We start from the raw sequence: 26,140 nt of genomic DNA on the forward strand, positions 1-26,140 counted from the left end.
AATGCATGCAATAATAAAACATTAAATAACTCGAAAACAGTCAACTTTTAAGACTTACAACAAGTATACCTTTTTTACATAGAAAACATCTTAGAATCATGTTTTGAGAGCATATGGTCGTTTCAGTTCCGTAAAAAAAAGTTAGAGTCTCTTGAAGGAACGGATATGGTTGCAGCTAGCGCCCCCTATCAGCTACTACAAAACAAATGAAAGCATCGTATTTCCCGCCTGCCAAAACCCCTTTATACCAACTTTCAGTAATTTATATCAAACGACCGTGAAGATATGATAAAAAAACAAAAATAAAATTTCAACTTTCACACCCTGTATCTTTCTTAATATTAATTTTTGGTATAGAACAATTTCGCTAAATCGTATTATTTTTATGTCAGGAATATGCTGTAGCTCTATGTCCCATTACTTATGGTCCACCCTGTATAGGCCTCTGGCAATTTATAGAAGGTTGTCAATAGCATTTAGCGGCCACTGGCACTTTCTGAAGCGATATAGAAGCTTTAGATAATTTAAAACAATTCATGGAGGGTTTAAGACACTTGCAGAGACATCCGGCACTTTTTAGAAGGTTGTCAGTAGTACTTAGAGCTCTCTGGCAGATTTGAAATGGTCCTAAAGGCCTCTGACAATTTAAAATAAGTCTGGGAAGGTTTAAGATACTTGTGGAGACCTCTGGCACTTTTTAGAAGGTTCTCAATAATAAAATTAATTCATTTAATTGACGTTTTTCTTTTCACTCTACCCATACTGTTTATGGTCATGGTCAATAAAAGGTAATACTTGTAGTATTAACATCATAAACTGTTAGTTTCAAATTGGTAACTCTAATTTACTTTGATTTTTGGTTTACTATGTATAATATTGTTTTTACATTTTTTCAGTTACAAAACAAATTCACTGCCTAAAGTGCTAAACCAACCAAAGCTTCTGCCAAGCGATCCGGATGGTGAATTAGAGTCGCTCCATTTGGCGCACAGCAATGAAAAAATCAGCGTTGTACCGGACGAAAAAGAAGAGCAAAAAAAGAGGGAACGAATCGAAAAGTACAAAGAGGAAAGGCGAAGGGTGCTCAGCGAAAAGTATCGCTCCGAATCGTTCAAGGAAGACAAAGACGTTTTGCTAAGTCGGTTAAAGATATTCAAAGGCAAAGAGGAACCGATTGAAGATCCGGCATCGGAACTATTAAAAACTCGAAGAAAAAGTACAAAAAGCGAGAGTGAGGGCGTGAATGAATGGAGAAATTCGGAAGGGAAAACAGAAGAAAATTCTGGTGCTGGCAGAAGTGTAAGTCGTTTTAATAGTTTTGTGGTAACATTTTTATTTTAAAATTGAATAGTGCAAAACTAAAATCATCTATATTAATGTAGGGTTCCACTCCTTCTCCAAGTCCAGCAAGGAGTTTAGGTTCGTTAAACACAATCGCCTCCAAACCACCATTGGGAAATAGCCTTAAAGTGCGGGCCGCCATTTTTGAGCAGCAAAACCAAAAAGCCACCCCAGTCACCGTTGAGCTGGGACGTGGTGGACGTCCCGGTTCATTGCGTTTTGACAAATCTCGTTTATCAAACTTTCCAGATAAAGGTGTGTTGCTCACATAGGAGATTATTCCAAGTTTTTTTTTAACCTTATTATTGCAGGAATGACCAATTCCGTTGCCGACAACGTGCCTAGTGACCTGAAAGATTTAGAATTTATACGTCATCGGCGGCGTGATGAAGGGGGCCAAAAAGAAGAGAAGAGGAGACACACATACGAGACTAGAGAGCGAGAAAATGATGCGGAAAGATTGAAGCGGACTAGTTTGGAAACCAGAAGCGCTACAAGGTAAATCTGGAATGGGTTTTCCTCAAATTTCAGTGTTACTAATAAAAATCTATTTAGGAAGGAGAAAATGTCGCCAACCTACTGCATTAAGGATATGAAGGCAATTTTTGAATCGAAATCCAAACAATAATATTTAGGTTGTAAATGGTTTAGTAACGATTACATGACGCCGCGTGAAAGGTTGTTTTCAACATGTGTTTTCTGACTTTTGTATAATTTTTATTTTTAAGTTTTTTTTTGGAGTATTTGCGTCACGTTTGTGTGTTTTTTGTTATGCAACTTGTACATTCGTTGATTCTCAGAAATACTTTACAGTAGTATACAGATTTGCTTAGCAATGCGAGTAGCAGTAGTTATACAAAAGAAGACTATGGCAAACCTGACAAATGAAATAGGACCCATATAAATAAATATACATAAATATGAAAAAGCAAATGGTGTTGGCGTTAAACGTTTAACTCGTAAAGGATATTACAACAACGTTAAATTCTCAACTTCAGTCTAATTAGTAGATTTGTCTTTACCAGATCGCCGATGGCCTGAAAATGCATCTGTTTTAAGCTCTCGAACTGAAATAATGTTGTATAGGACAATAAAATATATTTTTATAATTATTATTTCTTACGTTATTTGACATTATTTGCCTCTTTTATTTATTATTCACCATTATGTATATACTGTATTTAAGCTTGGAAGTGCAAAAATATAGCTAGTTACGTTTTGATTAATTGTTTTTTTTTTCTAATCCATTCTCAGTCTAGAAACTGTCAAGAGCATCATCAATAAACAAAACCCCATTTAAAAAACCTAGCAAACGTGTTTGATTTATTTTTCAAAATACTCGCTTTCCACCATTTTTTTTTACACTAACCAAACTTCAGTCACCGTCAATTATCAAAAATATTGATCAACTGTCATTCATACAACAAATGACAGTGACAGCTATCAAATCCCAAAATGTGGCAATCTAGCTTTGTTGATGTTGGTCGAAAATTAGCTTTTAATTCAATTCACGATTTTATCGCATTTATGGGCAAACAAAGAATTAACAGCTTACTGAAATGAATTCTATATAATCCCCGATCATCGTTCGTCTAGTTTTGGCCCAGGTTAAAGCAATCCTCAAGTAAGTTAATCAAAAACATCGTTTATATACAACCACCCCCCAAGTTAGATAAGAACATTGATTTTGAGGACTTATGTTATTTATCCCGTCCCGACTAATTCGAGTTGTAAGGAGAAACATTAAAATGAGTCTAATGTTCAGTGAAATTCCATGGGGTGTAAGGATTTTACAGAAAGTTGCGGGAAAATGCTGTCCACAGAGTTTTCATTTCAAAAGGGAGATGTGGTAAGTACTTCCTTGAATCATACTTAAATGGTCACATATCAGTTTTGTGTGTTTACAGCTACAAAGCCAGTGTAGTGTTTTTAACTTACATTGCCTACATGTCATATCATTTATCCAGAAAGCCCATTTCAGTAGTCAAAGCAGTGTTACATAGGAACTGCAGTGGTTTAACCCCTCCAGGACCAGATAAACCACCAAATTGGTGTGATTGGGCCCCATTCGGTCTGTTACTTTGAGTCCAGTAAATTATAGACTCCAACTTTTGTTTTTGTTGCAGATGGGTCTGATTCTACAGCCTCTCAACTACTGGGAGAATTAGATTCTGCATTTCTTTTCTGTTATGCTGTAGCTATGTTTATTTCTGGTTTTGTAGCTGAGCGAGTGAACTTGAGGTACTTTCTCAGTTTAGGGATGATGTTCTCAGGGATTTTTAGCTATCTCTTTGGAATTGGAAAAACTTATGAAATTCACAGTTTAGGGTATTATGTTGTTGTGCAGGTAAAGTGTTTATTTCCAAAATTATTTAGTAATTTTATATTGCACTTGGCCAAGTAATTTTGTTTCGCATTGTGGTGAATAATATCAGTGCATAATTCACAGTAATGCCAAGGTTAGCCTTGGCTTATTATTTAAATGTATGGCTGCATAGTAAAACAACTGCTAGTGAACTATTTTTTTTTTAATTTGATATTATTAATTAATGCAGGGTTTGGCAGGCATTGCACAAACAACAGGATGGCCTGGTGTAATCACAGTAATGAGTAATTGGTTTGGAAAGTCTAAAAGAGGCCTGATTTTTGGGCTGTGGAATTCACACACTAGTATAGGAAATATTTTAGGTATGACCTTTATGAAATATAGAAAGTTATTAATAGTATGAAGTAATTAATTAAATAAGATCAAAAAATTGAAACATGTTTAAAGGTTCTCTCATTGCTGCTGAGTATGTGGAAACAGACTGGGCTCTATCCTTCATTATGCCTGGATTGATAATTGCTGTAGCTGGTTTCCTACTTTTCCTCTTTTTGGTGGTCAATCCTGGCGACGTTAATTGTGTAGTTAGTGAACCATGTATTGATTCTACAGTGAGGTTTTTATTCAACTTATAAAATTCTCGATTGACTAGTTTTAATTACAGCATTACAAACATTTAAACAATCAGATTGCCAACACTGGTTCAAGCTCAAACTCCCGAAGATCATCGGACTCGGACGTGGACGATTCAGAAATAATGATTGGTGAACATGTAAGTTTTTTTTGCCACATTTTAAGGGCCAATATTCAATGTTTATAAGCAACAGTATTAGTTCAGGTGCAGTTTTGTTCTAGTTTGGTTTACTGCAATTTCTGTCTATATTTTCTAGGGTAGGGGTGGAAAGCCCTATTACGCAATTAATATGAGAAATGATGTAAGTTGACTTTTTTGGAAGAGTTGAGAGTTAAGAGGGGCGTGTTGTTATTTTTATAGGGGTAATGTGGGGCTTTTTTTTATTCTTATATCCTGTTGCCACCCATTTAAGCATTTTTTGACTCAAATAATGGTGAAACTGTGTTTTTTAAGCTACCACCACAAGCAGCATTTTGCTGTGGTTTTATTGAAGCAATATACAGGGTGATTCACGCTGATGGTATTTTAGAAGTATCTAGAGAACGACTCAATATTTTTTGTTGAAATTTGGTGTTGCCAGATCAGGCGGAAAGAATACCAACTTTTGATTTTTAAATGGAACACTCTGGTTCTAATCTTATTTTTGAATTCCTCCCAAGAAGGCTAGTAATTAATGTTAATACTTTCCTATACCTATCTTGCACCGTTTCTTAGATATTTCATAAAAATTGTGAATTTGTCAGCAAAACGTAGTCTAAACATTAATTAAATTGTCAAGTTTTGAAAGGTTTGCTTATATGACCTTTCGTTCTCAGTTAGAGAATACCACATGCTAGAAATATTCAAAGACTGAAAATGAAAAAACCTACAGGGTGCACAATATATTCCTTTAAGTCGGATAGATAGAAAAACTGCCAATGTATTATGGTTTGTAATAAAAGAACATTAAATTTAGAACAATTCTACTGTTCTTGCGGAGTGAGTTTACCCGTGCGTCACGAAGACTACGTCATTTATAATCATATGAATCAAATCAAGTTTTCGTCAACAAACCTGTTGTGTTCATATTATAGAAAAGGGCGTGTCTAAAGCTTCGTCACGTTTAAAATTTTGCGTGTATTGTCAGTCAGAAAGTAGAGATCTTTGGCTGCAAATTTTCACTAAAACAACCTTATACCAAAGCAAATCAAAAATATCTTGACCGAAATAACATTTTTTATTTATGAGAAGTCTCCGTTTGGATCATAGAATTCCGTCTAAATTTGAAACCTAATTTATTTACCAAAATTCGCAGAGATGTATCACCAATATGTAGTATTTCTTTAACTTTTAGCTCTTGATTTAGGTTCTGGATGGTTACATGTTTCTCTAAAATAAATACAACAAATTAAAAATTCAATAAGACCTTCTGAGTGATGCTGTAGTATCTTATATCTCATTTTTAGGTTGCAATCCACTTATTTTATTTTAAACCAGCTGGAAATCATTTTAGACGCTTATTTTATTTTTTCTATGACTTGTTTGAAGAAATGAATTGATGTTTGAAGAAATTTTTATGAAAAATCTATAATGCAACCCAAAAATCTCAGTCTCTGGAAACACTGAAATGTTAATAGATGTTTCTTACAAAAGTAGATATATTTTACTATTATTAACATACTATCATTGTACATATCATATAATGTATTTCGAACATCCATTTTAATGCTTTCAGATAAATCAGTGGTCTTGGCCCGTCGATAAAGTCTCGATTTACGTTTTCTAGGTGAGGAAAAAAAAGATTACTTGCTTGCTTTTTCCGAATCGAATAAACAGTTTTGCGCTAATCAGTAAATGTTTTTTTTTGAAAGACATTCACTTAAATATTTACCCTTTCTGAAAGTGAACAATAGACAAGGATGAAGTCAATAATGCATGTCTACTTCTAAATCACAAGGGGATGACGCACGGGTAAACTGAGAGTGAGATTAAAAACAGGGTGTTCCATTTAAAAATCAAAAGTTGGTGTTCTTTCCGACTGTCCAAAGTCTAAAATATTTTGGAAAGAGAGTTTAGACCCAACCTAGGCTACACTCCAAATTTCAGTGAAAAATATTGAGTTGTTCTCTAGATATTTCTAATATACCATCACCGTGAATCACCCTGTATACAGCATCACAATTGGAACATGCAATACAAGATGAATATTTTTGAAACCCTGTAGGTATAACGTCTACTGAAATTTTCAAACATTGCACCATTTTTTAGAGTTTGTGCCAAGTGGGTGGCAGATCTTACATAACTCCTACTATTTAGTAGTGCTTATATAGTGTGGTTTAGAACGCTTTTAAAGAATTGCGCTTCTAGTGAACTTTTGATTTCTGAAACATTTGAAATTATTAAATAAATGATTGCAGGAGGTGATTCGAAGAGCAACTTCCGAACGAACCCCTTTAATGGGAGAATCTTTAGCAAGTTCTGATCACCAGGCCATTGGATTTATGGGAGCTCTTCGAATTCCCGGCGTGATTGAATTTTCCTTGACTTTGTTCTTTGCTAAGCTAGTCAGCTATACTTTCTTATATTGGCTGCCTTTATACGTTAATAAGTCAAGTAAGGTTTGTTTTAAGTGGATTTTAGGACATTTGAGACATTCAAATTTCTAGCAACAATGGGTGCAACCTTAAGCGCAGACCTGTCAACGTTGTTCGATGTGGGCGGCATAGTGGGGGCAATAGTTGCAGGCGTGATCAGTGACAAATCTGAAATGCCGGCCACTACTTGCGTTGGTATGCTTTTCCTGTCAGCACCAATGGTATAAACCAGTTTGGTATTGTTTATATCATTTTAACTGTATTAATCAAAACAGATGTTCATCTACCAAAAACTGAGCGTAGTCAGTATCGGCGTTAACATGTTGCTCTTATTATTGGTTGGTTTATTGGTCAACGGACCTTACGCTCTCATTACCACATCAGTGTCAGCTGAACTGGGCACTCACAGTTCTTTAGAAGGGAATTCCAAAGCTTTAGCTACTGTCACTGCCATTATAGATGGCACTGGGTCAATAGGTGAGTTTTAGTTTAAAGTCTGTCAAAGATAAGGTTTCAGTGATGTCAGTAGCATGATAAACTTTTGGTTTTCGTTAATAATCTTGAAGAAATAGAGTGTTGGATTGCATAGCCCAGCTTTGAGGAAGTGCAGTAAAGTTTGGAATGTCTTCAAATACTTTCTAATATCACGTGATACTGATCATGGTGCCTTTGAGTATTTCTTAATCAAAACAATTTCTTAACGTCACTGCAATCTTACCATTGACAAGACTGTATAATTTTAGTTCTGACATTGACTAAACGAACTTTAGGTGCTGCTATTGGGCCACTTTTGGCCGGTTTCGTATCCAGTTACGGATGGTCCAACGTGTTTTACATGTTAATTATTTCGGATATTCTAGCGTTACTTTTTCTGATTCGATTAGTAAAATCTGAAATTTCGAGATTTAGAACGCACAGAAGGCGGATAGAGTAAATTTCATCTCTAGAGCCATTTACAGAAAAAAAGTATTTAATTATTGTTACTTTATTTTATGATTTTTGTTTTTATGTACCCAGATGACTGAGTTGATTGATAAAACTAAAACTTTATTTATTTGATTGATTGCTCAATTTCGACCAAATTGGAAAAGATGCTTAGAAAATTAAACTGCATTTTACTTTATGGGTTAATGTAAAGAGTTACTTGTAATTCTGATGTAACAGAAGTTGAGTGTTTTTGTATTTAATTTTTTTCTTCAAAAACATCTGTTTGGAGTTAGAAGGCATACAGGTTGGATCACGATGAACTGCGGCAAAACTTAATGTATAAACTGTAATAAAGGTCTAAATTTTAGTATTATTAATTAGATGGTTTTCTGCAGCTACTATTCGAACAAACCATTATTAACCACCGACCATGTTTAGAAATTTTCAGATACATCATCTGGTCCATCCTGTATTAAAAACCCTCTTCTAAACAATATTACTTAGAACATTAGTTACATTTTAATCCCAATACTGTCTGCCATTCAATAACACTAAAATACTTTACGATCTTGTTAGTGTAATACTAATCTGTGTATTCCAAGGAATTTTGAGGTTTATATCTCCTACAATCCCTCATCGTAGTATAAATAAATCTACCTTTGTACAGTAAAATTGATTACTAATTAACAAAAGTATTTATTTGTGTTAAGTACTTTTCAAATATACAAATTTATTTTACTACAACTAAGTTATTATTGCCTTTTGCCCTCCAAACAAATTATAAACACACTCAAAAACATTCATTCAAGATTTTCCTCGAACACTACTAGAGTTTGGCTTTTAGCCAATTTTATATAGAAAACACAAATGTGAAATATGTGAGGACAAAGTCCTGTTGCCGTGTGAGCAACCACCTTTGTGTTTTGGTCTAATTTTACTCTATCGGCCACTACGGCATCCGCGTTGTTTGTCTCGGCCTGGAAATATTTTAAACATTCAACTTAAAGAACACCTTTAAATATATTTGTTTTGTTGTAGTTTTAATTACAGCAACGATAATCGACGCCTTGTTTATACCGCTGGCGCTTTGCTAAAGATCTATTGTTAATGCTAATTAATGGCTTTTTAGTATAATAAAAACAATGGTTATTTTCATGGCAATTAGAATGCGCGTGTATGTAGTTTCACATCCTTTTTATGCTTGGTTGCTGAATGAAGATGAAAAAAGCAAAAATTGTAGTCACAGAGTTAAGTGATAAGTTATAATGATGCTTGAAGAAATGAAAAATTTGAACATTTATTGTAAAAAAGTTGTTATTGAGGGCTTAAACTAAATTTTACACTTATATTGGGACACTTTCAGGGCGAGAAGTCAATGGTAAAACATGTACACCCAAGCATTTAAGTTGGTTTGATTTGGAAGCTTCTTATATTATTTCATAAAAGATTCTCCAGTGGCGGACTGACATATTCTAATGTACTTCTTGTTAGTAAAAGGAATAAAAATCCTGTTACGCCTCTGATTTTTTCCTACATGCCAACAGATGGTTCACAATTTCGGCGAGTGATTCCCGAAAATAACGTAGGGACAACCGTCACCAAGTGAAAACCCGTCCAAGTCAGTATCCAAACCGTTTAAACTACATAACAGATGATTTCCACGTTCACCAAGTCTCCGCGTGCCGCTCAATAACGTGCAATTCAATCATAATAATTATTGTGCATCAAATATAAAACGCGTATCGTTTATAAAAGAGGCTGTTTTTCATTTCGTCGATCAGGATTAAACTGCCGGTCTAAAATTAAACTTTCAATCAAGAGAAAAACGTTTCAGTAAGTACGAAAGGAGAGTTGCGTGCTAACCACTGAATTTTGCGTGTCCTGGTTGTTTAAAATCTCTTTAATAGTGTGTGTTTAGTGCTGCAGTGTTGACAAAAATGATGTCTGTTCCTGTTGGGTTGAACAGTCCTTATATTGCGGAACATCACAGTAAAAGTGATGCTTCTTATATTGAAAAGAAAACGGTAAGTTAAGTAATCCTAAAATCAGATTCGTCGAGTAATATTTCGAAATTGCTCCACAGTTATTTAAGTTTGATTGGTCCTCTTTTGATTATTCACGTATTCAACATAAATGAAAACTAAAATTAGATAGAAATGTATATCTATATCCAGTGGATTCAGTTCAGAAAAACGTTTGCTAAAATCCGTTTACTGAACTTATGAAAACAAAGAAAATGAAACCGAATCCGGCAAAGTGCACGCCTCTGATTGTTTAATGCAAATATCGTTGTTGAGAAAATTGTTGTAATTAAATAAAATCAGTGGTGGCGGAAATTTTAACAGGTTTAACAATCTTTACTACTCTTTTAAACATTAACGTCACTGGTTCGTGGCAGCACATATCAAACCTAAATAAGTTATTTAAAAAAAAGTTTAATAGTTACAATTATTTCTGCAAGACAGATAAAAAACAAAAGGATAAACATGAGATAATGTGAACGTCTGACAAAGGACAAAGAGAAAAACCATGTTTAAGTTAAAACATAAGAAAATTTCAATATGGCAGTCGTCACGCCATTATGACGTAACAGCCAACTACAGTGGCTTTGCTCTATAATTTCGGAAGGCATCAGCAGAAATTATTTATTTATTTAATAATTTTTTTTTAACCATTTTTTTTAAATAACAAACACTAATGGCGAATTGCACCGATGTCTTGAGGGCACCATAGGATCCATCCAGGGATGTAAAATTTCCGGAAAATTAAATTTATGGAAATTTTTCCAGAAAATTTTCGGTAATTGAAAAATCTGAAAATTCAAAAATAATTTGTTTTTTACATTTTTGTACTATTAACTTGAAGGTATTCAGGCAGTTGAGACCTGTAACCTGAAAGGTTCCTGTGATATTGAGCAAAAACTGCAAAAACCTAGAGTCAACTTTGACGCCCTCTAACGGCTAAACGGGGCAACTTAGCCCTGCCTGCTGAACGTCACGTGATAGCCCCGTTCATTAGCTTTCTTTTGTTATACGGTAGTTTTATACAGCGTGTTTAAAATAAGCGAGTTATGGACGATTTTCTGAAATGTGCACGAAATTTTAATCTAACTTAGGGAGTTTTTGGGCCTACTATACTAACGGCGACTATTTTGGACTTTCCTTAATCAAAGTAATTTTTTTAACTAATTTGAACCTGGGGAACACAAATCTGACGTCCATTTTGCTCTAACTGGCACCGTTTCGGAGATGACCTGGAAATTATGTCAATTTTGACACTTTAGGGCGTGGCACCCTTGCAAAATTACATTTTGACAAATGACACTTTACGTCATTTTTGTACTATTAACCTGAAGGTATTTAAGCAGTTGACATTAATTTTGAAAATAAAAAATTTTCTGAAAAAAATCAGTAGGTCACCCTTGAAAATTCTTGACAATTCCAGTTTTTAATTTTTCGAGGTCAAACGGTGCATAATACCTAAAAAGTGTATAGAAGGTAGAAGTTGCATCCCATCGAGGTGCATTTGTGGTAAAAACTTCAGACTTCTAACCTGAGATCGTTCCTGAGATATTGAGCAAAAACTGTTAAAAACGAGAGTCAACTTTGACGCCCTCTGGTGGCTAAACGGGGCAACTTTGCCGTGCCCGCTCAACGTCACGTGATAGCCCAGTTCATTAGCTTTCTTTTGTTATACGGTGGTTTGATATAGGGTGTTTGAAATAAGCGAGTTATGGACGATTTTTCGCACCAAAATTTCGCTCAAATTGGGAATTTCTGCTTTCGAGGAGAGTGGTCAAAAAAGTAAGGCTGTAGGAGCAAAAACAATTGAATATCGATACAAACAATTTACATCAAGTAGGCCTAGAATATGACGTAGATTCCAAAAATCGAATAAAAAATTTTAAGTTTGGTTTGTTGCTCAAATTTGGGACACCCTGTATACTGATGGATTATCTAGGAATACAGTAGACGTAAATATCTATAAGATTCATATTTGGTATTTTTTTATAGAATGAAAACAAGTTACAAGGATGTTAAAAGTTCAATAAATCATCCTGTAAACTACTCCATTGTATTGTCAATCACTCGGTTATTTTGACAATTATCGGTTGGTTCAATATACCAATTTGTAGCCCTTGAAATTCTCTTTTGACCACCCTGCATAGCGTTTTTACCTAAAACGTCGAATAACTGAGTTATTTACTGTTAAAACTGAGTGGTTTGATTTTGACAGTTTTTATTGTGACAGCCCAGAAGGGAGAACATATAGAACATCAATTAAATCAGATTACTTACTATACCCTTGCATAAATTTATAAATAATATTTAATCATTTACCCCCATTTGCACCGTCGTTTTGTAAGCCGAGCTTAATTTAAGTGTGGGTTAGACTGTGACAGTACAGATGAAAAAAGTCACACTCTAAACCACACTTAACTTAACTTAACTTAAAGTACGACGGTGCAAATGGCGGTTAGATGTCTTAAATTATCTCATTAGAATGCATGATAAGTTTGACAGAAACAATGACAAGTTTGACAGTTGTTTTCCCTATCATGAAAAATTTTCAATTAAACATGAAGTAATTTTCCAGTGGATTATTCAAAAATTGAAATTTTCCGACTCGAAAATTACCGCTTTTACATCTCTGAATCCATTTAAGTTAAGTTGTAATTTGACTGTGACAGGTCATGTGCAAAATGTCACAACTTAGTAGCCTAAAGTAGCACTTATCCATTATAGGTAATGTTATCATATTCATATACCGTTTGTAAAATCAAAATAACGTTAAGTTTTGGCTAGAATATTACTATATGGAAGCTAGAAAAATACTTATGAATGCAATAGTTCTTTTGACAAGTGTGAAAGACTTGACGTCTGTATGACCTTTTCCATTGGCAAGTTTAGTTCACTACTAATGTATGGTTATCCTATTTTATCGATTGTTATTAAAAGTCTATCTATGAAACAAGTAAAGTTAATATAAAGTCACGATGACGTAATATGACAGTTGGTTAAATTTAGTTTTTGTCAAATTACGTCATCGTGACGTCCCATTTCTCCAACGTGAATCTTATTTTGTATATTTGGTGGTTTTTTTTTTAAAATGGTTAGAGTGAAATGGTTTTAACGTTAACCGTATAATGTTTGCTAATTAGGAACAACTTGTTCTAGATTACCACATTTCCTCTGTTAATTTTGTCTAATGTTATCAAAATTAATTTTTTTAACCGACTTATAGAATAGGAACAGGCCCAAATCTTACTGAAACTCGATATAATAATAGAATAAACACTCTGTTGTTAACATCCCGCATGCGGTGTAAATTTAGCCAGCGTATACTCAATCAATTCCCATCTAAATTCGAACCAATTAGCGCCAAACAAATTTTATACCAAACTATAACAGAGGCAATAAAACAACAATACACATTGAGTAACATTTTGTCCAAGCAATTTACATCACACGTCTAATGGGTTCAGGTGAACATAGATCAGTTGGGAGACGAGTTTCGTTGGAGAAACGACAATAAAACGCACTTTGTCCTTTACGAAAAAATAAAACTAGTGACGCACACGTTTTATCCGAAAAACTTACACATTTACCTATTTTGAAAAACAATTTCATCGTGGAATGTCAGTAACCAACAACGTCCAGACTATCCGGAGTCGGTGTTTAGTTGTTGTATATGTGTGAATGTGCGAGTTTATTTTTGTTACGTCGGTTTTTGTTGTTCCTTGGCTGTGACTTGTACGTCGTCAGTTTCCAACTGTGACACTATGTAGCTTGATCGATGATAATTGAGTGTGTACCTTATATTGAGGAAAATATATTGCGTGCAAATATTGTGTAGTGATAAAGCCTGAAACAAGGTAATTTGTTATTTACAACTTTTACACACAAAATATAGTAGTACATGGTGTCTCTGACTATACACCCACACTTGTATAAACCAGATTTTAATGCTAAGTCAATAGTATATTTTTTCCTTGAATGTGAAAAATGAATTTGTCTCACAGGACAGTTGATTTTAAACAGTTTTTTGCATAGTATTTACATTAAATAACCATTACCCTAATAGCTGTAATATGAACTTTAGACTTACACTACTAGTTCAATAAGTCATAACATATAGTAGAGACGCATATAGTTGCAAAAATAAATTATTAGAAAAATACGTTTTTCAAAATTTAAGTAATTTATGTGTTGTTTTGAAAACCAATCGTTTTGTGAGAGAAATGTTAGCCAAATTTATTTATTAGAGTTTTATTTACAAATGTGTAGAACTAGGTACAGTGTGAATCAAATTAGTTGGCTCAATTGGAGTTCAGTAACTATAAAATGTGAAATAATATGTCGGTAATAAAAAAAATAAAATTCAAAAATACCCTTATAGGTCGAGCAGAACAAATCTGATTTAGTTTGACAGTTGGTCACAAAATATCACTCTGATTTGCCAGGAGGGCAGTCATGTGACCAACTGTCAGATAATGAAACTCTTACTCTGCTTAAGGGATTAAGAAAATCATTCAAAACGAATTATTTCTACTATGTACAGAGTCTCTCACTGGGGACTGACCAACCCCCTTTTTCTGACTTCCCTGTATGTAATTAAAAAAACTGAAATAGCCATTTAATGTAGTTTAAAAAGTTGAATCCAAAAATGACCACGAAATTTCAATTTTTTTTATTTATTTTTCTTTTATTTCTTAATATTTTATTTTAGTTTGTTGTAAAATTGTAAAACATGTCTTATATTCATATTCTACTCTCATTTGTTTATGACTATGATTCCAGAGTTATAATTAATCAATGGTCTTCTCTATAATTTTTTTTATCAATATACAAAGTTAGTCAAAAAACAAATTTCAAAAAATTATTAAAATTTTATTTTTTTTGTAAAAATATTTGCAGAATTTCGAGCACATTCCGAAAACACTTAAATATACCGGGTGATCTATTAGAAAAAACACCATTATTGACTGTAGCTCTTCTATTTAAAGGTTATGAATAGAGTCCGGATTTCTAGAAATTTAGCTTTTTGTAAATAATAAAAGCAACCAACTTTTGACATCTAATGTGAACGATTTATACAAAAACACGTCATTTGACAGATTTTGTTCATGCTTTTTTTGCTTTTTTCTTCTTTTTGTGCTTATTTTAGTTTTTTGTGCTTATTTACTGCTATTTTTGTATGGTTTAACTAGTTTTTAACAAGTTTTCAAGTTTTTAAAAATAAACTAATAACTGCTTTGACAGAAAAACGCAGGAGTTTTGACGTAATCTTATTGGTTCTGTAACGTCGCACAGTAGGCCATTGGGCCAAGTGGTAATATTGACTTTTGCTGTATTGAAACGACAAAAACATGCTGCAAAATGTATAAGTATCAATTTACAAATTTAAACTGACCAAAAAATTTCCAAATGCTCCTAAAGTAGTGTAAAAAAATGTAAAAATATTCCAAAACTCTATAGAAGCTCTAAAATGCCTTACAAAAGCTTAGAAAACAGCCTAGAAGCTTCCAAAAGCTTTTAGAACACTAACAAATGCATTTCAATTTATCTAAAAGCTCTCAAAATATTTCAAGACAGTCTAAAAGTTTCCGTATACTTCTAGAGCAGTTTAACAGCTTCAAACGTCTACAAGGTTTCAAATGCCTTAAAAAGGCAGTCCAGAACCTTCAAGGCTTTTTAAACTCTCCAAACACCTTCCAAATGCTCCTAAATTAGTCTAAAAAGGTTTTAATACACTGGAGAAACTCCAAAATGCTTCTCAAGCAGTCTAAAGCATTCCAAATAATCTTCAACTAGTCTAGAAGCTCTCAAAAAGTTTCAAGGCAATCTAAAAGCTTCCGCATGCTTCAAGAGCAGTTTAAAAGCTTCCAAAAGTTCAAAGTAAAATGTCTTAAAAGCAGTCCAGAAACTTCAATGCTCCGAAAGTAGTCTAAAAAGATTTCAAAACATTACAGAAACTCCAAAGCATTCGGAAGTATTTTAAAACAGTCTAGAAGCTTCCAAAAGCATTTAGAACATGCTTTTCAACTAGTTTAGAAGCTACCAGAAAACCAGAAGATATCGAAACAGTCTAGAAGCTTCCAAAAAATCCTAGAACCGGGTAAGAGTTTCCAAATGCCTCTAAAGCCTTCCAGAACCTTCAATATGCTCTGCCAAATATGCTTTTTTACAGATTTTTATGCATTTTTGGAGGAAAATTATTTTGCTTTTTAAGCGCTTTTTTTCACGATTTTAGTGCTTTTTAATCCGGACTCTAGTTATGAATATTTTGGTACTAATTTTTTGATTCAACTTTTTAAACTACATCAAATGGCTATCTCAGTTTCTTTAATTACATACAGGGAAGCCCAAAAAGGGGGGTTGGTCAGTCCCCAGTGAAATACCCTGTATGTACATAGATTTTACATTGGCCACATTTATCGATTAGCAATCGAAAATCGGATTTTGAATTTGATGGGCAAAATGACGTTTAAGTAATGCTTTTTCAGTCAATAATCGATTTATTTCAGTGCATTCATAAGAAAATTGTCAAGTGATTGCTAATCGATGTGTTCTTATGAATGCGGCCAATGATATTTCTCTTGTATACAGGGTGACCCATATGATATATAGCTTTACCAGCATGATACAAAAAAACTTCACCAGTTTTAAAATACAGAAATTTTATTTTTTTACTTGAGTCCTACTATAAGTATTTCCATATACCTATATATTTTATCTTTGATTGGGTTTTTTTTTTTGATACTTTACTTTACTGTTCTTTTTTTTTGACGACTTTTACGCTCCTTTGTGTTCAGGAAACCTCAGATTGGCGTTTGTGCGGTTAGTTTAATGGGAAAACGTTTTACATATCAATGTTGTAGTGGCCATTTTTGGCTAAATTAACCTGTATTTTTTCAATACTGTAGTTTTAGCTATTATTTAGGAGCAACCTTAGGGTAAGTCCACATGTGAAACATCTGTTCGTGGTTTGTGACTGCTCAAAAAAAGCAGCAAGCTAAAAGCTGCTATTTTTAACCAATCACAAACTACCCAATAAGGTTTACATAAACTTTAGGTTTGTTCGCAGAGGCAATCCCTGACTGGTTTCCAACTCAAAAACAGTAAATGTCAAGTTTCATTGGTTGAATTCTCACATGACTATGACGTTTTTTGACTTGTGGCCAATGTTAAACGCTTAATTATCTTGTTTTGCATGTGTTTTTTGGTGGCGTTCCTTGTAACTAATAATAAGTGTATCAAAAAATTTATATTTTACCTCGATCCGACAAGTTTAAACACATAAACTACCAAGTACCTGCTTTTTGGTAACATGAAATACACTTTAAATAGAAATGTGTAGTTTTTAATTAATACATCAAATAACCTTAATTACATTCACTGATGTTCTATCAACAGTTAGCTGGTATGTGTCAACAATCATTAACTACATGATACTTTACTCCTAAAAAAAATTAACATTTGATGGATGACGTCACAGCCATAAACGAACATTGTTGCCAAAATGTAGAAAAACCAAAGAATTAGCAGGGAAAAAAATTCAGCACTTTGTTAATTATTGATGAAGCTAAATTTCTTGTCTAAAGTACAGATCAATCTTCTATTCTGCAAACCATTTCAGTGCTATGCTTTTTGTTTATCCGAAATTATCATTGACAGCATTAGTTGAGTAAAAACCCAACAAAATTAACTTTTTTCCAGGTAAAAGAGATTTACAGACAAATGAAAGAACAAAGCGGCATGACTCCCTCAAAATCCTTCAGCGGTTCTGCCAATCTAACCTCCCTCTGCGCGGACATTTCTCCAAGTTCCAGCAACTTTTTTGAGGCGAGTCCTCCTCCACTTTCCCCTTTACCTATTACAATGCATGTTGCAGGTATTATACGTAGGTAAAATCAGAGTATGGGAAAACTACGTGACCGAAACCTTCATAGACGCAGCTTTGGAGAAGTTTCGGTTGCACGAACTAGAAAAAAATCGTAAACAGCTGGAAAGTATTGGTAGGCTGCAAAGTGAGGGCAATATGCTTCGTAGAGGTTCCACTGTGAGTTTAGAGTAGTCGAACTAGAAATGTTGCACATGGTTGTCTTTGTAGGATTCAACGAAAAGTAGTAGTTCTGATGGTTCTGCAGCCGCTGTACCGGTTCTACAACGATCAGTTTCGTACCACCCTAAACTCCTGCAGAAACAACTCAATACTCTTAAAAAGGCTGAAGAAGGTGAGTGCTGAACTAATAACATGATTTTAAGTATAAATATGATCCAGATGTAGAGACGATTAACGCTAACGACCCGGTACAAAAGGAAATATCCCCAGAACTGAAAGAGATGAAAACACCAGTAAACTCAGAGGACCATAACAGAACCATGGTGCTGCAAGTAGATCGGACTGATTTACGGTTAATCAGTCCAGATAGAAAAGTCATTCTACTGCACAAGAATAGCAAAGATATTACAACATGTTTACAGGTTTGTATATTACACTTACACCTTAAAAATCGTTGCAGTAAAATTGCAGTTTGTTAGGGAGTAGCTAAACAAGAGTATTTCGGCTTCATATGCAAGGAAACCAACAATGGAACTGAAAATTTCATGGGGTATATATTTAAATGTGAATCTTCTGCTATATCTGTGGACGCTGTGGCAGGTAGAATAGTATAAAACTGTAGTTAAGTAATTCAGAAATCCGTTAAAATTGCAGCCATCACTCAAGCTTTCGTCCACTCCACGTCCAATACAAACCCATCCATCACATCATGTGAGCATTGCCCCATGTTGTGGTTCCACAAGTTAGCCAATGAAGTGGAGAATACGTCAGATAGAAAAACTCAATCCATCATAATGCGACGGTAATTAATTACTCAAAACATACCAAAAATGCTAAGCAGAAAAAATTTTAGGATGGATCAGCTGGATCCAGAAGAACAGATGGCAATTCTGTCAAAATTTAAAAATGCAGATACGGACTGCATTAAAGAGCAAAATGACTTTCTTCTAACTTTGCTTAGGGCTCATTGTGAAAGCAAACAGGGTAGACATATGCATGATACAGCCGAAAATAGGTATGTAAGGTTGAAGATGTTGAATGGAGAAATTAGTTTGCTGTAGGTTAGTATTTAAGAAGAACGACCAAAAATGTATTACTCGTTATTTTAATTTTTTATTAAAATAGTTTTGGAAGTCTACATTGTTTAAACGTAAATTTAGTAAACTATTGACTTATAAACGATTCTGTGTTACTAGTGTGACTACTAACTCTTTATTGATGCTCTTGTTGTATTTCATGTCAAATATCTCAGTTAATTGTGATTTTTCAAAGTAAATTGCATTGAGAAAGCTGAAATTACGAGCTACATTTTGACGTTTGAACGAACCTTCTAACTGTCATAGGAACCTCGTTAGGAGCTGTCAAATTGTGATACTTTTAATATTTGTAGTACATTTATACTGTTGTATTTCATGTCAAATATCTTGGTTATTTGTAATTTTTGAACGACAATTATGTTTAGTTAAAAGAAAGTCAAAACTACGAGTTACGTTCTGACGTTTGGACAAACCTCCTAGCTGTCATAGGGACCAAGTTAGGAGCTGTCAAATGGCGATACCCTTACTTGGACTGTTCTATTTCACGGTCAATATCTCGGTTATTTGTATTTTTTTTTATGAAAATTGTATTCAGGCAAAATTACGGGATACATTTTGACGTTTAAACAAAAATTCTAGGTATATCATAGTAACCAAGTTAGCACGTGTCAAGTAAGGACACCTGAGACTTAAAAAAATTTGAACTGTCTGAAAGACAGTCAGGTACAAAATCGCTTGTAAAACCCACTTGGAGTGGAAAAGTGAGTGTTTTTTGTACATTTTTGGAATCCCCATTAAATTTCATATCCAACAACCTAAAAAAACACTAAAAAATTCGGTACAGTCAGGTAGAAAAGCGGTGTCAAAGTTTGCACTGTCTGAAACACTGTTTGAAAGACAGTCAAGGACAAAATCGCCTGTAAAACCCACTTGGAGTAGAAAAGTGAGTGATTTCTGTACATTTTTGGAATCGCCATTAAATTTCCTATCCACCAACCTAGAAAAACACTAAAAAATTCGGTACAATCAGGGAGAAAAGTGGCGTCAAAATTTGAAATGTCTGAAACATTGTTTAAAGGACAGTCAAGGACAAAATCGCTTGTAAAACCCACTTGGAGTAGAAAAGTGAGTGTTTTTTGTACATTTTTGGAATCCCCATTAAATTTCCTATCCAACAACCTAAAAAAACACTACAAAATTCGGTACAGTCAGGGAGAAGAGCGGTGTCAAAGTTTGAAATGTCTGAAACACTGTTTAAAGGACAGTCAAGGGCAAAATCGCTTGTAAAACCCACTTGGAGTGGAAAAGTAAGTGTTTTCTGTACATTTTTGGAATCCTCATTAAATTTCCTATCCACCAACCTACAAAAAACACTAAAAAATTCTGTACAGTCAGGGAGAAAAGTGGCGTCAAAATTTGAAATATCTGAAACATTGTTTAAAGGACAGTCAAGGACAAAATCGCCTGTAAAACCCACTTGGAGTAGAAAAGTGAGTGATTTCTGTACATTTTTGGAATCGCCATTAAATTTCCTATCCACCAACCTAGAAAAACACTAAAAAATTCGGTACAATCAGGGAGAAAAGTGGCGTCAAAATTTGAAATGTCTGAAACATTGTTTAAAGGACAGTCAAGGACAAAATCGCTTGTAAAACCCACTTGGAGTAGAAAAGTGAGTGTTTTTTGTACATTTTTGGAATCCCCATTAAATTTCCTATCCAACAACCTAAAAAAACACTACAAAATTCGGTACAGTCAGGGAGAAAAGCGGTGTCAAAGTTTGAAATGTCTGAAACACTGTTTAAAGGACAGTCAAGGGCAAAATCGCTTGTAAAACCCACTTGGAGTGGAAAAGTAAGTGTTTTCTGTACATTTTTGGAATCCTCATTAAATTTCCTATCCACCAACCTACAAAAAACACTAAAAAATTCTGTACAGTCAGGGAGAAAAGTGGCGTCAAAATTTGAAATGTCTGAAACATTGTTTAAAGGACAGTCAAGGACAAAATCGCCTGTAAAACTCACTTGGAGTAGAAAAGTGAGTGATTTCTGTACATTTTTGGAATCGCCATTAAATTTCCTATCCACCAACCTAGAAAAACACTAAAAAATTCGGTACAGTCAGGGAGAAAAGTGGCGTCAAAATTTGAAATGTCTGAAACATTGTTTAAAGGACAGTCAAGGACAAAATCGCTTGTAAAACCCACTTGGAGTGGAAAAGTGAGTGTTTTCTGTACATTTTTGGAATCGCCATTAAATTTCCTATCCACCAACCTAGAAAAACACTAAAAAATTCGGTACAATCAGGGAGAAAAGTGGCGTCAAAATTTGAAATGTCTGAAACATTGTTTAAAGGACAGTCAAGGACAAAATCGCTTGTAAAACCCACTTGGAGTAGAAAAGTGAGTGTTTTTTGTACATTTTTGGAATCCCCATTAAATTTCCTATCCAACAACCTAAAAAAACACTACAAAATTCGGTACAGTCAGGGAGAAAAGCGGTGTCAAAGTTTGAAATGTCTGAAACACTGTTTAAAGGACAGTCAAGGGCAAAATCGCTTGTAAAACCCACTTGGAGTGGAAAAGTAAGTGTTTTCTGTACATTTTTGGAATCCTCATTAAATTTCCTATCCACCAACCTACAAAAAACACTAAAAAATTCTGTACAGTCAGGGAGAAAAGTGGCGTCAAAATTTGAAATGTCTGAAACATTGTTTAAAGGACAGTCAAGGACAAAATCGCCTGTAAAACTCACTTGGAGTAGAAAAGTGAGTGATTTCTGTACATTTTTGGAATCGCCATTAAATTTCCTATCCACCAACCTAGAAAAACACTAAAAAATTCGGTACAGTCAGGGAGAAAAGTGGCGTCAAAATTTGAAATGTCTGAAACATTGTTTAAAGGACAGTCAAGGACAAAATCGCTTGTAAAACCCACTTGGAGTGGAAAAGTGAGTGTTTTCTGTACATTTTTGGAATCCCCATTAAATTTCCTATCCTACAACCCTGACAAAAATCGACAGAGAAAAATGTTTTTTAACTAAAATACTTATTATTCAAGGTCGGAATTTTTGAACCAATATTTGGGAGTAGGAGGAACCAACGTTTTCAGCAAGGCCAAAAAATCCATCTCAAACTCCTTCGATCAGTTCCTGAAAAGACGCACGTCTAGCAGCAACTTTTTCCCCAATTCACGACAAACCAGTCTTCCAGTCAACAATCCGATGATGCTTTTATCCAAGGTGATTTTACTAACAATTTTACGTTTTTAAAGTTAATAAATTGGTTAATTGGTTACAGGAACCGTCTCCAACCCCATCAAACTCCGGTATAAATGAAAACAGTTCGGACAATAACTCGGAAGGTTTCAGGTCCAGATCTTCAACCATCGAGTCTGAGAGTGGAGATAAACCGGTTAATAAACCTAATAAACAGAAATCAGTTTCACCTGAACGTACACCGGATAGAGGACTTATGATCGATATGTATGTGGATATATCAACCATATAGAGACAAATGTTTTTAATTAAATTAAAACTTAATTAGCTTCCTCAAAATCGGCCATCCAAACTCCAAGTCGCCAGTGACTGATTCCGATCCAGACACCGGCTCCTGGAGACAAGCAATCTTTAAAAGAGTCACCACAAAAAAGGAAGATGGTGATACTGAAACACATCAAAAACGCAGTGAACAAGAGCTGCGTGAATTGTGGAAACGCGCCATCAAACAAACCATTTTGCTGATCAGAATGGAGAAACAGAACGAAAGATTGAAAGCTCAACAAGTCGAATCTGCCGTCAAAAGAGTAAAGCTGGAGTACGATGAAATGAGGCCTAATCAGCGTGAGGTTATGGAGGTGTGGGAGATGATGAGCAATAAGGATTCTCATATTAAGTGCGACAAGCCTATGTTGTTGCAAGCTATCAGACAAGGTAGGCAATCATTTGTGGTAATTAGAGAAGGAAGATATCGGTTTTAATTAATATATATTACCATATTTTTGAGAACCCCTTATTATTTATTACTTACAAATTTGTTAGGTGTTCCTAGAGGTAAAAGAGGCGATGTATGGCGGTTCCTTGCAGAACGACACTGCATGCAATCTGCCCCACCAGACCCCGCAAAGTACCCAAACTACAACACCCCCTACGAACAGTTGCTACGTCAGCTGACCTCGCACCAACACGCCATTTTGATTGATTTAGGAAGAACCTTTCCTAACCATTCCTACTTTAGCAGCCCTTTAGGGCCTGGACAACTGGCGCTGTTCAATCTGTTGAAAGCCTACTCTTTGCTCGATCCCGAAGTCGGGTACTGCCAAGGGCTAAGCTTTGTAGCTGGGGTGTTACTGTTGCACGTAAGCTATTCTACAGGATGTTTTCTCAATATTATATTTCATAAAGTTAATCTTCCAACGCTGAATTGTGTGTAATAATGCAGATGGAGGAACCTGAAGCTTTCTTGTTGCTTCGTCACCTAATGTTTCGACGAGGTATGCGGTCGCAGTATCTTCCAGATATGGTCGGGTTGCAGATTAAGCTCTACCAGATATCTAGATTAGTCCACGACCAATTGCCTGAACTGTACAAGCATTTGGAAGCTTGCGAAGTCTCTCCCACTTTATATGCCGCCCCTTGGATGCTTACCGTTTTTGCGTCACAGTTTCCTTTAGGTTGTGTTGCTAGAGTTTTCGGTAAGGAATCTCTCCCACTTTGACCCTCAGTTTCACTGAAAAACTATTAACACAACAGATCTGGTGTTTTTGGAGGGGGCAGATGTTATTTTTCGAGTGGCTTTGGCGTTGTTAACCTACCACAAAGACAGCCTACTTGAATGCGAATGCTTTGAAGATGTGATGGACTACTTTAAGACTGAAATATCCAACGTGGACAAACCTACCCTGGATAAAATAATGAAAATGGTAAAACCCAACCCTCAAACCAGAACAACTCCACATAATTATTGCAATAGGTCTACACCACTGATGTCAGCAAACACCTAGACGAGTACAAAGTAGAGTATCAAGTGCTTCAAGAAGAAATGGCTTCGGTGAAGCCCCAAGTGGAAGCGTTACGCAAGTTGGAGAAGCAAAATAAAATTCTGGCAGAGCAAAATAAAACTATGACGCGTCAGTTGGAGCTGGCGGTGGCCAATGTGCAGAGGTTGGAGAAAACTAGGGTGCTACAACAATCCCGGCTGAACAAGCTGGAGATGCAGAGTAGGGGATCAGACGTAACTATAGCCATTTTAGGGAATTTTATAAACAAAATTATTGAAGAGAAGGTATGTTGACTTGTCTGGCACACGGGATTTGTTGTAGTGAGTCGTTCTTTCAGGTGGACATAGAGATTCCTGATGAAGTCAGAAGAATCGTCTCTCAAATTTCCTTTTCAGAAAGAAATGATTCTTTAGGCAAAGGACAGAACAACTTGCTCAAGATGCTGCAAGAAAAGGAAAACCTGATGAAACCTCCAGACAAAGTGATGATGAAGTCGTTGAGTATGGGAAAAATTACTGTACCATCGAGTTTGGAGTCAATGACAAGAGCGAACAGTTTAAATTACAAAGCTGAAAACATTTTAACTCCCCAGTTAAAAAATCAGAGTTCCAGCAGTCCAGGAGGTTCTACCGAAAAGAAATCACACTTTTTCTCCTCATCTCACAGTAATATTCTGGAACAGCAGAGGTAATCATAGTTTTTTTTTTAAATTGCGTACTTATAATCCGAAAATTCAGGATGCACAACAGCCAAAACAGCCTCGTCAACATAGAAATCCAAGACTTTGGAAATGGTGAAACGAGGTCTGAGTCTGCAAGGTCAATTGAACTGCCCAGCGTTCAACCAGAACTAGGTTAACTTTGCCATAGAAGTTTTTAAACTTGATTTTATATCTTAAGAAGTATTGTAGAACCTGGTGCATCACTACCGTCAGACAGTCATCCCCTAAGCAATTGCGATGTTAACTTTACCTACAGCGGTACTAAAGAACTGAAACACCTGAAAATACTGAAGCAACATCAACGTAATTCTAGTCCTGATGTATTGAAGAAATGCTAGTACATAACAGTAGTTTAGGTAATCGAGTATTATATGCTGAGCTCACATGTGCAGCACAGTGGGCAGTTTGCGATTGTTTGAAGCTGCTTTTCTGACCAATCACAAACTACTCATATACTGCACATGTGGACTTAGCATTATAGTAATAGTGTTTGTGATTCAAATAATTTACAGATTGCTATGTGATAGTTTACTTTAGTAAATAGTTAGTTCAGTTTTACTTGATATACAATAGAACCAATAAGACATTAAGTTAAGGAGTCAACCAATTAGTTTCAGAGAAGAAAATGTTAATAAAATCCGTTTAATATTTATTACATACAATTTGGTTATTTCTTGACAGTCTCTGACAAGGAAGAGACATGTGTAAGTTTGCTGGAATGGATATCACGTCATTTGATAGTTAGTCACATGACCACATTATCAGAACGACTGACTTACGTACGTAACGAATATACTCTGGTCTATCTACTGTCTAGACTTGACAGTATATTAGTTAGACCTATTCAATTTTTGATGGTTTCCAAATCAGAAAGAGATATCGGTTCTCATTGGTTGAAACCTTACGTGACATTGACATTTTGTGACTAGTGCTCAATGGATACATTTTTCTCCAATTTTTGCGAACAAACTCAATTTTAAGGTGGTTAGGATTGAATGGCTGGTTGCATATTTATTATTGAAACGGAGGTTTATATTTGTAAAATGTGAACATTTCTACGCTTTCTAAGTCCAACTAGGGTTGATTCTAAAATTGACTCTCTATAAACAGAGTGTAACCGAAAGTTCAATCTCAAAATTATTATGAGAATGTACGTTTTGATTTCACAAATGTAGCTACCATTACTTCAGTATTTCCTGAATTTAACAAAAATTTACCTTGTTCTGACAATGAAAAATAAAAATCTGATATTTTTAGCATTCACAGATGAAAGTATGCTGTGTTAGTGACAAGTTTCAAAATACATAATCGGTTCATCAGGAACGAAGTTGCGTGGTTCGTTCAGAGTAAAATTTGACAAGATAATTTGTTTTAAAACTCTTGTATTTTCTGATTCTGTTTTATTCAAAAACTTATAATAACTACAACATAATAAAGTATGTTTTGATATATTTCTATTTATTTTGAGATACTTCACTGTGTAAAACTACATTTTCTTGAATTAGACTTGGGTTAAGTCGAAA

The 26,140-nt window shown here is 34.8% G+C and overlaps 3 protein-coding genes and 1 long non-coding RNA gene across 16 annotated transcripts in view; 3 read left to right on the top strand and 1 right to left on the bottom strand.

Annotated features, from left to right (window-relative positions):
- CdGAPr (GTPase-activating protein CdGAPr) overlaps window positions 1-2,563 on the top strand; it is a 28,453-nt gene extending 25,890 nt beyond the window's left edge. For all 5 annotated transcript variants that reach the window (XM_081976358.1, XM_081976355.1, XM_081976356.1 and 2 more), the window contains 4 exons: window positions 897-1,299; window positions 1,383-1,596; window positions 1,653-1,839; window positions 1,897-2,563. In XM_081976358.1, the coding sequence (XP_081832484.1) occupies window positions 897-1,299; window positions 1,383-1,596; window positions 1,653-1,839; window positions 1,897-1,969 (877 nt within the window). In that variant the 3' untranslated portion in view covers window positions 1,970-2,563. The remainder of the gene's footprint in view (window positions 1-896; window positions 1,300-1,382; window positions 1,597-1,652; window positions 1,840-1,896) is intronic.
- Window positions 2,564-2,786: 223 nt separating this feature from the next.
- Window positions 2,787-8,542, top strand: MFS16 (major facilitator superfamily transporter 16). 5 transcript variants are annotated; one of them, XM_081976695.1, is made up of 12 exons: window positions 2,787-2,965; window positions 3,014-3,190; window positions 3,249-3,412; window positions 3,468-3,688; window positions 3,897-4,029; window positions 4,115-4,275; window positions 4,329-4,436; window positions 4,555-4,599; window positions 6,695-6,890; window positions 6,944-7,092; window positions 7,147-7,348; window positions 7,642-8,542. In XM_081976695.1, the coding sequence occupies exons 2-12, from the start codon at window positions 3,039-3,041 to the stop codon at window positions 7,803-7,805; spliced, it is 1,695 nt and encodes a 564-aa protein (XP_081832821.1). In that variant the 5' UTR covers window positions 2,787-2,965; window positions 3,014-3,038; the 3' UTR covers window positions 7,806-8,542. The 5 variants fall into 5 exon arrangements, with proteins under 5 accessions (XP_081832821.1, XP_081832823.1, XP_081832822.1 ...); XM_081976697.1 differs by having other exon boundaries at window positions 4,353-4,436; XM_081976696.1 differs by having other exon boundaries at window positions 3,034-3,190.
- A 498-nt stretch (window positions 8,543-9,040) lies between these two features.
- Window positions 9,041-25,269, top strand: plx (PTB_TBC1D1_like and TBC domain-containing protein plx). 5 transcript variants are annotated; one of them, XM_081976693.1, is made up of 18 exons: window positions 9,041-9,631; window positions 17,518-17,643; window positions 17,693-17,860; window positions 17,912-18,035; window positions 18,083-18,285; window positions 18,343-18,463; window positions 18,518-18,665; window positions 18,717-18,878; window positions 21,959-22,139; window positions 22,198-22,382; window positions 22,444-22,829; window positions 22,938-23,254; window positions 23,338-23,590; window positions 23,649-23,818; window positions 23,869-24,180; window positions 24,234-24,583; window positions 24,634-24,749; window positions 24,807-25,269. In XM_081976693.1, exons 2-18 carry the CDS (start codon window positions 17,539-17,541, stop codon window positions 24,953-24,955), a joined length of 3,450 nt encoding a protein of 1,149 aa, XP_081832819.1. In that variant the 5' UTR covers window positions 9,041-9,631; window positions 17,518-17,538; the 3' UTR covers window positions 24,956-25,269. The 5 variants fall into 5 exon arrangements, with proteins under 5 accessions (XP_081832819.1, XP_081832815.1, XP_081832817.1 ...); XM_081976689.1 differs by lacking the exon at window positions 9,041-9,631 and adding an exon at window positions 9,638-9,822; XM_081976691.1 differs by lacking the exon at window positions 9,041-9,631 and adding an exon at window positions 9,638-9,822 and having other exon boundaries at window positions 18,089-18,285.
- On the bottom strand, window positions 12,926-13,543 carry LOC145727208 (uncharacterized). Its single transcript, XR_014177806.1, has 2 exons — window positions 13,407-13,543; window positions 12,926-13,346 (listed from the first exon to the last, which is right to left on the bottom strand). It is a non-coding gene; the product is annotated as an uncharacterized LOC145727208 (long non-coding RNA).
- Window positions 25,270-26,140: the final 871 nt, after the last annotated feature.

This window comes from Ips typographus, linkage group LG3 (genome assembly GCF_016097725.1).
Source record: "Ips typographus isolate SLU linkage group LG3, UJ_Ityp_2.0, whole genome shotgun sequence".
In the NCBI taxonomy this organism is placed as follows: domain Eukaryota; kingdom Metazoa; phylum Arthropoda; class Insecta; order Coleoptera; family Curculionidae; genus Ips; species Ips typographus.